Genomic DNA, 12,202 nt, shown 5'->3' with positions numbered 1-12,202 from the left:
CTTCGTGCGGCTGTAGGGCAGCTTTGTACCCCTCCCGCTTCGGCGGTGTTAGGGTCAGTCAGCTCCTCCCGCGGTTGCGGTTGCAGGATAAGCCAGATCCCCCGCATCAGCGGGGTGGTGTCCCTCCCCCGCTCCGCGGGGATGAGCTGGACGGATTCCCCTCCCCCACTTGTGTGGGGAGGAGCTGGGTTAATTCCCCTCCCCCGTTTCGGCGGTGGTGAGCTGGGCAGAGTGTCCCTTTGTGGGTGTAATTCTCTAAGTGCTGAGTCCTGCGGATGGAGCTTGGATATCGACATACTGAGGAGTTTCCGGCAGCACATGACCACATATAGGGAGGCAAAAGGATTGCTCTCTATCTCCACCTGCTGGTAGATGGACACAACCCACCAGTCTATGGATTGATCAGCTATGATTAATGGAAAGAAAATTATCAGGTATGATACATAATTTTACCTTTCAAGGCTCAGAGTGTAAATATCTATTGGGATGTAACCCTCAATTAGTTCTTTCAAATACATCAGCCTTGAGTTATGGAAGGATTTAAACAATAATGTTAACAGCATTCTTGTATTGAGAGCCAATGTTGTTGAAACAATAACAGTCAAACAGTTCTCGTCTGTTGTTCCTAAATAACAACCTAGCAGCCATATTTTGGAGCAGTTGATCTTCCATTACATCCACAAAGGCTCAGTCCAGACTTTTGGGTTATGCCCATCTACCAGCAGGTGGAGATATAGAGTATAGCAGAACTCTGCATTAAATGCTACTGTGCAGCTGCTCCCAGCTTGTTGTCTCCAGCAGGCAGTAGCAGCATACCTGTTCTGCTCTGAGAGTGATTTTTTAGAGTGCTCCTGGCCAGTTGAGCTGCGGGTTATTGGGCACAGTTCCCAAACTTGCTGGGTATAAACATGTGGTGCCTGGTCCCTCCCTCCATTGCTACCACGAAATCCTGACTCCCATTTCAAAAAATAAATAAAGTGTTGCAACAGCCTCATGGTGACGGATACCAATGTCTGAGAGCCTAGTTAACTGTGGTAAACTTCCTGTCATGCTGCTCTGGTGAGTATTTAAATTCCTTTTCTTCCATTATGTCTGCTTAGCTGGCAAATTGCTGTTCGCAGTGTGGGAGCCACCGAACAGCATTGGGACAGTGCACAAAGTGTGTTTGGGTGACTGGCAGTCCTGACCCTTTGCTGCTGAGCCGGTACCAAGCCGTAGCCCCTTTTGTGAAGGGGAATAAAAAGAGGCAGTTTTGGCAGGTTTGGTGCGCCCTTCTGCAGATCGCATCTTGGTGGAGGCCATTTTGCTGGCTGCAGAGCACCATGCTTTTCCTCATACGGCTGTGGCTGCTAGTCTACTGTCGTTGAATTCTCTGCTGATTCTTTCTCCAAATTACATCTCCCAGACTTTTTGTTGGGGAGCAGGAGAGTTGAAGTGCTTCATTTCCTCTAGAATTGTGGGTGTTACTTCAGCAGTCCTTGCTTGAGGTCACAACCAAGCTGGTCTTCCAGTGGCCCCACAACTTACCCTAGAGGATCCTTATGTTAAGAAAAGGAGAGTTGACACATTCAGGGACCTGGATGTGTTCTCCGTGGCTTCTTTCCACAATCCAGAGGTGGCTCTTTCAATGGCTTCTGGCCATTCCTTAGCTGCCTCTATTTCTGAAGGTGATATGATTAATGCTGAAGGGGGTGATCCTACAACAGACAGATTGTTTTGCAGGAAGGAGCTCTGTCCTCATTGCTAAGGCATTGGAAGTTCTCAATATCTCCTCCCCAGCCGCATAACTTTCAACTTCTGCAGGCTGTATTATATTGGGCACCAGAAAGCCTTTTAAAACCTTCCAGGTTCAAGAGGCTATGCAGTTAATCTCAGCTGAATGGGACACTTCCAATGCTAGCCTTAAGGTTTCCTGAGCCATGGCCCACCTCTATCCTGTACTTCCTGAAGAGATTGACAGATTCAGATAAGCATACATTACATAATTAAATCTACAGAACATATGACAAGTAAAAATGTGAGGAATCTAAATCATAAAATTATGTACACACAAACAGTTTAGAAGGCGTAGAACCAAACAAGCTTAGCGGTGATTAGATGGCAACACCAGTAATTGGGAAACTAAGCCAGTTCATGACCCCAAAATATCTAACTACTGAAACCTAAGGGATATTGGTATGATCTTACTAAGGGACAATATTTAAATCATCATAATATATTTCACCCAAACCCGAACAAGTTGTCTTCGAACATTAACTACCAAACCTGATTCATCAAACCCTTTAACAGGACAAGATAGGGATTTAGTTCACAAATCCAATCTATTTTGCTATGTTGAAGTGGAGCCAGACACACACCAAATAAACAATAATGCCATGCTTTAAGTAACGAATACCAGAAAAAATAAGCTATGATACATGTTAGGGCAACTATTAAGCCAAATTGTTTCATTTTCTGGATGCAAAAGTCTTTGTTTTATCTTATACTTTGACAACTTAAAACTAAAGTATACTGTATTGATCATAGGAGGTTCACAGTGAGGCTGATAGAAATCAGTGTAATGCTTCTAGCCCAGTTCCAACAGACCTGGAAACCCGAAGTCCCTCCCCTATCTCAATTTCTGGTAGTGAAACCAGCAGCATCATGCAGAAACTCAAGAAGATGCGCAGTCGCATGGATGAAAAGTAAGCATTGCTAACTCTCCTGCTTTTAATTCCTGTCTTTTTGTATGATAATAGTAAATCAGCTTTGCATTGTACCATACAAGATTAGGGCAACCTTGCTAATTGAGCTGAGTTTGCTCTCTTTCCCCCAACCCCTACCTCCACCTCCACCCCTTGTATTTTGTACATAAGATTGGATTAGCACTTTATCTACAGGTGTGAACATTTATGGCCGATGAGCAGAAGCAAATGCAGGCGCTAGAGGCTGTTAGCGCCATACTATACCTGCGTTTGCTATCGCCTAAGGATTGGAGTCCCAGAGTGTGTAAAACAACGTGCTTTCGGGCTCTGACTGCAAATAGCATGCAAATGCATGCTAAACAGGGCTCTTACCACAAGTAGCATGCAGATGCATGTCAAACATATTCCTCCCTAATGATCAGCGGGCAGAATGCCAAACATTGGAGCGCTGTCCGCAGCAAACCCTACACCAGCTTGGAGCTGGCGTTAGGGTTTGCAGACCATTGGGGAGGAATGGTGAGCCCTGTCCATCATGCATTTGCATGCTAGCAGGTCTCCCCCATTCCCCCCCCCCCCCCAATATAAACCCCTCCCCCCTGAAGGAGGCCCCTCAGAAACCCTGACCTCCCCACCCCAAGCCTCCAGTCCCCCCTATGCCCCCAACACAAGTTCACAGGGGCTGGAGATCCAGTGGCTCTCCAGCCTCCCTTGCACCCCCAAGAAATCCCTAGTGGGCCACAAACAAAGCCCTCCCCCCAACCTGGTGGTGTAGTGGCTCTTTTCTTCACCCCCTTGTACCTGAAGTGTTGGAGGAGAGAGTAGTAAAATCCCTTCTCTTCCAGTGCCACCTTAAAAAATGGCAGCACCAGCCTTCCCAGTACATCCTGGGATGCACCGGGCAGGGCTTCACCACCATATAAGGGAGGGACTGGAGGTCCACCGGACCTCCAGCCCCTGTGTCACTGGCTTGGGGTGGGGGTTCGGTGGGGGCCACCAGGGCCTTGATATTTCAGGGGGTCTGGTGGTCCCATGGACCTCCAGCCCCTATGTTTGACAGGCACAATCCTCTCGCACTTTACCCTATGATCAGAGATAATAGCGCACATAAATTTGCATGCTATTATCTCTGATCATAGGAGCAGTAAAGCCCTGTGCTGTTCCAGTGCTATTTTTAGAGTGCTGTTTGGAACAGCACGGGGCTTTTGATCATCTGGGCATTAAGCTTTTCTTGTAAGAGTAATGAAGAATTAAGGAGAATGGAACGGGCTGGCCTGATGAGTCAGCAGGAGCACTGCATGTTGATGTGCACAAGCCCGTGTTTGAGTCCCAGGCTTAGTTCCTGTCCCTCAGGCTAGCAGATAGGGAGACAGGATAGGGATTGACATTTTTTTTTATATTTTTGTAATTCCCTTTGAATTGCTGGATAGAGATGATTTATAAATGTGATGATATAAATAAAATGTATGTGAACTGCTGAGCAAAAAGGTACCAAAAGTGGAGTTACAAATAACAGAGATAAAGGCTGTAAAAGTTTAAAGGTTTGTGTACTATGCGATTTCACAATTTTGATGTTTTTCATGTTCTACAGCCTAAACACTGCAGCTAACTAAAGTGGGGTATATTATTTTTAGAGTTAATTGATTTTTAATTGATGAGCATGTCTTAATTTTTTAAAGGTGAAATTGGTCCATACCTGATGCTGAAATTTTGCAGGATTATGCAGTTGATATCCATCTATCTTTGGTATAAATACATCACTTACCCTACTTTTGGTATTTTTTCACTCAGCCTATTAAATAAGGTATTAATCAGAAGTAGAAAGCAAATTAAAGAAAGCATCACTGTTGAATGGCATGCTCTTCTGGCTTAATAGTTACATGGCAAGCAATGTTTGTGACTAGCAAGATAAGTAGTTTAATCAAAGAAGCAGACCAAACATATGCAACCCAAGAAAAAATTATTCTAAAACAAAAACATTAAAACTAAACACCCAACATGCCCACATTCGCCCAACAGAGGGCTATATCAGAGAGGATGTCAATAGTAGTTAATGCAACCAGATTCTTACAGATGCCATGTGGAAGCAAACGTCATCACAAATAAAGTTAAGTGTCAGAACAAGTGTGGTATGTTCTCATGCTTAACTTTATGGGACTCATTTTCAAAAGAGAAAAGCGTCCATAAAGTTTCATAAAGCATCATTTGGAGAGATTTCTTCTCATAACGTCCAAATTGGTATTTTCGAAACCTATTTTGCAGATGTTTATCTATGCATTTCATCTGCAATGCGTCCAAATCACAAGGGGGAGTTTCGTAGGCAGGATTAGGGCGGGCTTAGAGAGTGCCTAACACTTGGATGTTTTCAACCATAATGGAACAAAACGAAAACGTCTAGGGTGAAAACTTCAACGTTTTGGTCTAGGCCTGTTTTTATAACGAATAATCAATACTAACTAGAATCGACAGGGAGAGACAACTGAACAATGTCAAGCCAAAAAAGTCAATCCCATAAAAGCAATATCACAGATATCTATCAAAGCACACACGCATAAATCAAATAACACTGCCTTCTAGTGAAGAGCCCAAAAGAGAGTTCAGTATAGGCTGTCACCACAGCCGAGCATAAATTTCAGTGAGTCTTGCTGCCAAAGCGGTTCACTAAAGAGCTCTATACATCATGTAGTACTCTATAAATATGGCTCTAAATTTATATGTGAAAAAAAATCACTAAATTAAGTGACATATAATAAATCAAATAAGTGAAATACATGTATTGTTCAATAGATATCCAAAAACAACTAGGACCCCCTAATTCATGGGGTACAAACTTTATCCCGTGAAAAATATAAACCATCTGCTACTACCATAAAACATGGCAGATATAGCAAGTTCAGAGCACTGGAACATATGAAGCTAACAGGAGCAGACTTATCTGAGTTTTCAGCTTGGTTGCTAATTCACTGAGAGTTTCCAACGTCCTACAGAAATTTCTGTTTCAAACTTTCTTCCTCAGGGATGCGAGCTCGTTCCTTTTAAGAGATGCTTTAATCCTGCTGTGTATTTTCAAAATGGAGGAACTTTGGTGAATACAGCACTGGTGTCCCTGTGGAAAAAAGTTTGTACCTGGGAGCATTTATATAAAGTCCACGGCAGTGCCCCCTATGGTGCCCCATTGTTCTCCTGGGAAGTCTGGGGGCCAGTCTGCTAAAAATGCTGGCCCCTCCTACATCCTAATGACTTGATTTTCTACGTTTTTCACTTGAACTTTTTTTTTTCGAGGGGGAAAAAAAAGGTAGACATTTTGTGGTTTCAAAAATGGTCATGTTTTCTATTCGTATTTTGGACATTTAGCACAAAATGTCCAAAATCCAACTTAGTAACATAGTAACATAGTAGATGACGGCAGAAAAAGACCTGGATGGTCCATCCAGTCTGCCCAAGAAGATAAATTCATGTGCTACTTTTTTATTTGTACTGTCCTCTTCAGGGCACAGACCGTATAAGTCTGGCCAGCCCTATCCCCGCCTCCCAACCACCAACCCCGCCTCCCACCACCAGCTCTGGCACAGACTGTATAAGTCTGCCCAGCACTATCCCTGCCTCCCAACTACCAGTCCCGCCTCCCACCACCAGCTCTGGTACAGACCATATAAGTCTGCCCAGCACTATCCCTGCCTCCCACCACCGGCTCTGGCACAGACTGTATAAGTCTGCCCAGCTCTATCCCCGCTGCCCAACCACCAGCCCCGGCACAGACCGTATAAGTCTGCCCAGCACTAGTCCCGCCTCCCAACCACCAGCCCCGGCACAGACCGTATAAGTCTGTCCAGCACTAGCCCCGCCTCCCAACCACCAGCTCTGCCACCCATTCTAGGCTAAGCTCCTGAGGATTCCTTCTTTCTGCACAGGATTCCTTTAGTAGTCATATCGAAATGCCTCTCCACGTGTGATAAAGTTTGTCTCCACACGGCATCTGTGGCAGTTTGGTTGCATTCTGCTTTTTTAACTCAGACATTCAACTCCTATTAACATACCCCTGATGCAGTCCTGTTTTGGGCAAAACTGTGCCATGTTGGGCCTTGGATTTTAAAGTGTTTTACAATATTTTTTTTCTTGTGACTGCATATATGTTTGGCCTGCTTCTTTGATTGCATTTATCGGCAGACATTTTGCCTTTCTCATTCATGCATGATCAAGATAAGTGACATGTTTTGCTATTTTAGTTAAAAGATCTGCTAATACAGCTGGGGAAGCTTAGTTCATATATTTAGTAGGCTATGTGGAGACAATCTTGATGACTTTTATGGTATTTTCTAAATCTTTGCCTGATGGTACAACAGGAAAATATGTGTAGAAAAAGCATTCTAGGAGACACAAATAACTTGGTTTTGACTAGAATGTCGTCCCATTTTGCATTATCAGTACTTTTTTGCGTAGATGAGGTTGAAGAGTAGTGGTTTTATTAAGCATTTGCAAAACACTACCCTTATTGCTACTTAGCACCACCATTTTGTACACCAGCAACTTTTGATGCTTGAAGGAAACCTGAAAATGTGCAAATAGGTGTCTGAAGATACAGTGAAATCATTAGTTTAATTAAGTTGACCATGAAATGCATGTCTGTTTTCTGCATTGAGTGATGTAATGGGCTTTCTTCAGAAGTGCTGTAATTACCATTCAAAATGTTCTTAAGCCAAATATTCGAGTTAAGAGGAGAAATTTTATTATTCTGTAACGAAAAATCATCTTCGTTAAAGTTCTCCAATAAGCCATCATAATTGGCAACAGGGGCCCATTTGGTGGACATCTTTTCTCACTTGAATTGCCTTAATTAATTTTCCTAAGATTAATACAAGAAGTTCAATATTCTTTAGAGAAAACCTTGAGGCCTTTGTCAAGAAACAGAGAGTGTTGGATTTCCCAGTTGGAGACTGGCAATTTAGACTTAATTTTGCCACTTCTTGTTCTTCCTCGGTGTATTTTTTATTTTAAAATTTATTTAGCAAATACACGTGTACAAGACAGCACCTGTCCCGTCCCCCTCCCCGACATAAAAAATCCCTAGTGGGTTGCAAATGAATGCCCCACTGCCCAACCTGGTGGTCTAGCGGCCCTGTCCCCCCCCCCCCCCCCCCCCAAATACCTTAGTGGTGCAGAAAGTAGTAATACACTCCCTCCTCTTCCTGCGCTGCCTTGAAAATGGTGGCACACAGCCCTGTCCAGTGCATCCTGGGATGTGCTGGGCGGGACTTCTCCACCATGGCTGTGTGCTGCCATTTTCAAAACGGCGCTGGAAGAAGAGGGAGTCTACTACTAAATCCTCTGCCACTAAGGTACAGGAGGGGCGGGGAAGGGGGCCGCTAGACTAACAGGTTGTGGGGGCTTGTGTTTCCAGCCCACTGAGCCACCAGAGCTTTTTTTTGGGGGGGGGGGGAGGGGGGGTTAGGGGGCTGGAGATCTATTGGATCTCCATCCCCCATGAACTTTTGTTGGGGTGGGGGGGTTCTGCAAGAGGGATTCCATTGGGGGGATGGGGGGGGCTGCTAGTATCCAAAATGCATGCTGGACAGGGCTCCCCATTCCTCCCCAATGTTCCATAAACCCTAATGCCAGCTTCGAGCTGGCATAGGGTTTGCCGCGAGCAGAACGCCAATGTTTGGTGGGCTGCCCACTGATCATTGGGGAGGAATAATGAAATCCCTTTTCACCATGCATTTGCATGCTACTTGCGATCAGAGCCTGCGAGCACGTTGTTTCACATGCTCAGGGACTCTGATCATGGGAAGGTAGCAAATATGGGTACTACTACGGTGCTAATAACCTCTAGCGCCTGCGTTTGCTTCTGATCATCGGCCTATCAGTTCCTACTACAGCTCCTTGTGACTCTGGGCAAGTCCCTTAACCTTCTTTTGTTCTAGATACAAAATAAGTACCTGTAAACCACTATGATTGTAACTACAGAAAGGCAGTAAATCAAATCCCATCCACTTTCACTTTCTAAAGTCCAGAGCACAGCAGTAATACCTTGTACGGAAAGGGACATTAAAGCTGACAGAAACAATAACCATAGTCAGCCCCAGTAAGTCTCTCAAATCTTGCCATAATCATATTCCCTGTTCCTCAGCAAGTAAATACAGGGGCCGGCCCGGTAAGAGCAGTAAGCGCGGCGGGGGGGGTGCCGTTGTGCCGACAATCACTGCAGATACAGAAACAAAACTTTTTACCGCCCCATGGGAATAGTAAAATGTTTTTTGTTCCTGTAGTTTGAAAGAAATCCTTTCCTCCCGTCTTCCTCCCCGGAGGTCTCATGTATAGGATCCTGTAGCTGGCAGCAATTCACAGTAAGAGGCTGTCTCCTTGGCCTTCCTCCTGCCGCGTCCCACCCTCTCTTCTGCAACTTTCTGTTTATTTAATGTCAGACGAGGAAGTTGCAATAGAGAAGGTGGGACGCAGCAGAAGGAAGGCCACAGAGATGGCCTCTGACTGTGAATTGCTGCTGGCTGCAGGAACCTATATGTAAGACTGTGGGGAGGAGGAAGGGAGGGGAGAAAAGTGCTGGCTGAACCCATGGGAAGGAAAAGAGAGGTGGGAGAGAGCTGGACTGGACTGGATCCATGGAAATAGGGGATAGGGTTAGAGGGAAATGAGAGAGGGACTGGCTGGACCCATGGGAGGGAGAGGGGTTATGGCTGGACCCATTGGGTGGGGGGGGGCTGGACTGGACCCATGGGAGGAGGGGGTGTAGGGTTAGGGCTGGGGCTGGAGGGAACAGAGAGGGATGCTGTCTGGACCCATGGGATGGAGAGGGAAAGGAGAGAGGTGCTGGCTGGACCCAGAGGAGGAAGAGGGAAAGGAGAGAGGTGCTGGCTGGACCCATGGGTGGAGGAGGATGGGGGGGCTGCTGGAAGGAAATGAGGTGCTGGCTGGACCCATGGGAGGGGAGGGAAAGGAGATAGATGTTGACTGGACCCATGGGATGGGGAGGGAAAGGAGAGAGGTGCTGGCTGGACCTATGGGAGAAGAGGAGCCTGGAGGGAAGGGAAAGAAGTGCCGAACCAAGGGGATGAAGGAAGTGGGAGTCAAATACTGAACCCACGGCAGGCAGGTGAGCCAAATGCTGCAACGGGTGGAGGAAGCTGGACACGGGGAAATAACAGAAAGAGGAAAAATGATGTGCATGGATGGGGGGTAACAGGGACACAAAGGGGAGATGCTGCATGGGGATAATGTATGTACACAGTGGGGCAATGCAGACACAGAAGGGAGATTTTGTTTGACCCAGGGGAAGAGGATAGGGAGATAGAGAGGTAATGAGTGATACGAGGATATGAACACGGGAGATACTGGGCAGGAAAGTATAGGGACACAGAAGGGATATGCTGAATGTGGGGGATCATAGGGACACAGAAATGGAAGATGGATGGTAGACATGGAGAGAGAAGAGGTGTCAACTAAACAGGAGAATCTGGTGAAATTAAGAGAAGACAGAGGGGAAGCAGAAACCAGAGACCAACATGATTTAAAAAATAAAATGACCAATCAACAAAAGGTAGAAAAAACTTTTTTTTTCGATTTTGTGATTAGAGTATGTCGGATTTGAAATGTACATATTGCCACAGTTAGTGTTAGACATGACTGGGACCCAAGGCATAAATTTTGGAGGCGAACCTAAAGCCCATTACCAGGCTGCACTTTCTTCAGCTTCCAGCATTTTTGGGGCTCTCCCTGGTCAGAGGCCGAGGGCACTTGCCCTACTCGCACCCCACTAACACCATCCTTGGCATGTGCCATCTTTATATTTTTCGCAATATAGAAATAAATGCATTTCTTTCTATATCTCTGGTGTTGTACTACATAACTGTTTGAGGCTTGTGCTGATGGGGACAGAGCTTGTGGGGGCGTGGACAAATGTTGTCCCCGTGTCTTCCTCTATTATCTTCTGATGGTGCCAGTTTACAAGCTTGCAGGGGGCGCCAGAAAACCTTGCACCGGCCCTGAGTAAATAAGTCTCTCAGCCATAGCAACTTTGCGAACCTGCAATACAGGTTTAGATTTCAGAATTTTGCATTTGTTGCCCACTGAAATTTCACCATCTGCCACCAGTCCCAGGAGCCACATTTGTGGCATCAGAATCATTGGGGCCTTAATGATACCCACATCTAAATAAGGACATAATTTCCTCACCACTTTACATTTAAAATATACCAGTCATTATACCTGAGCAACCTTTTTCTGACCAATTCCACTATATTCTAAAATAACACCTAACACTTTAAGGGTGTCCACCAGCGGTAGTGGGCACATCACACTAATACTTGGATTTTCAGAGTTTGTCATTCAATATCACCAAAACATAATAGAGCTGACTTGTTAATATTTCAAACAGCTCAGTCTTGAAAGCCAATCACACATACTTTCTATACAAGCAGAGATTACTTTAAATTAGGTAACGCTATGCCCCTTCCTACTGAGGCTTATATAATTTTTGTTTTCCCACAGTTCCAAATATAGCTCAGCTATACGTATGTCAAAAGGAACATGCTGGAAAAGGTGCAACAGTTATAGAATCATGTTCATTTTAAGCATATCAATCCTTCCAATTCAGGTGATTTCCCCCTCGCCCTAACTCTAGCCATACTTTGTCATCCTTAATCTAATGCAGAAACTTGAAACAAGCCACTCAAGCAAGGCACAACTTAAATCCCTAAATACTTAATTCATACATCCTTGGTTAGGGCCCAGATGTATTGATTCTGTTTTAGATGAAGAGTGGGCAACGTTGACTAAAAGAAGAGATATGCTAATCACTTGGCTCAGTTTTTGGATATCACTAATTGCGTTGCTCAGTTTTTATACAACTCTGTATATTCCTGGGTTCAGAATCTCTCATAGGATACAGTTTAGAGAAACTGAGGCTTCCTTAGCTTACAGACCCTGCTTGAATACCTTCTGCACTTGTCGGAGTTTGGTCTTAAAACCAACTCTGTAAGGGTTCATCCTAGTGCTATTAGTGCATACCATGGAAGGTAAGCCGATTTCTGGACAGCCTTTAGTTGTTCACTTCATGAGAGGTTTGCTTTTGTCAAAGCCCCCCATCAAACCTCCTACAGTGTCATGGGATCTCAGTGTTGTTCTCACCCAGCTGATGAAACCTCCTTTTGAGCCACTGGATTCCTGCCATCTGAAGTACTTGACCTGGAAGGTCATTTTCTTGGTGGCAGTTACTTCAGCTCGCAGAGTCAGTGAGCTTCAAGCCTTGGTAGCTCATGCTCCTTATACCAAATTTCATCATAACAGAGTAGTCCTCCACACTCACCCTACGTTCTTGCCGAAGGTGGTGTCGGAGTTCCATCTGAACCAGTCTATTGTCTTGCCAACATTTCACTGCACACATTGGACTGCAAGCGAGCATTGGCCTTCTATCTGGAGTGGACACAGCCCCACAGACAGTCCGCCCAAATGTTTGTTTCTTTTGATCCCAACAGAAGGAGATGGCTGTCGGGAAACGCACCATCTCA

The 12,202-nt window shown here is 45.2% G+C and overlaps 1 protein-coding gene across 1 annotated transcript in view; it reads left to right on the top strand.

The window, feature by feature from the left end:
- The window catches only part of CEP350 (centrosomal protein 350), a 411,134-nt gene that overhangs the window by 310,085 nt on the left and 88,847 nt on the right, over positions 1-12,202 (top strand). The window contains exon 27 of the mRNA XM_030208006.1: positions 2,527-2,684. Coding sequence (XP_030063866.1) covers positions 2,527-2,684 — 158 coding nt within the window. The remainder of the gene's footprint in view (positions 1-2,526; positions 2,685-12,202) is intronic.

The sequence above is a fragment of the Microcaecilia unicolor genome, chromosome 6 (genome assembly GCF_901765095.1).
Source record: "Microcaecilia unicolor chromosome 6, aMicUni1.1, whole genome shotgun sequence".
In the NCBI taxonomy this organism is placed as follows: domain Eukaryota; kingdom Metazoa; phylum Chordata; class Amphibia; order Gymnophiona; family Siphonopidae; genus Microcaecilia; species Microcaecilia unicolor.
Note: the sequence above shows the minus strand (reverse complement) of the source record. Positions and strands in the feature narration are given on the sequence as shown.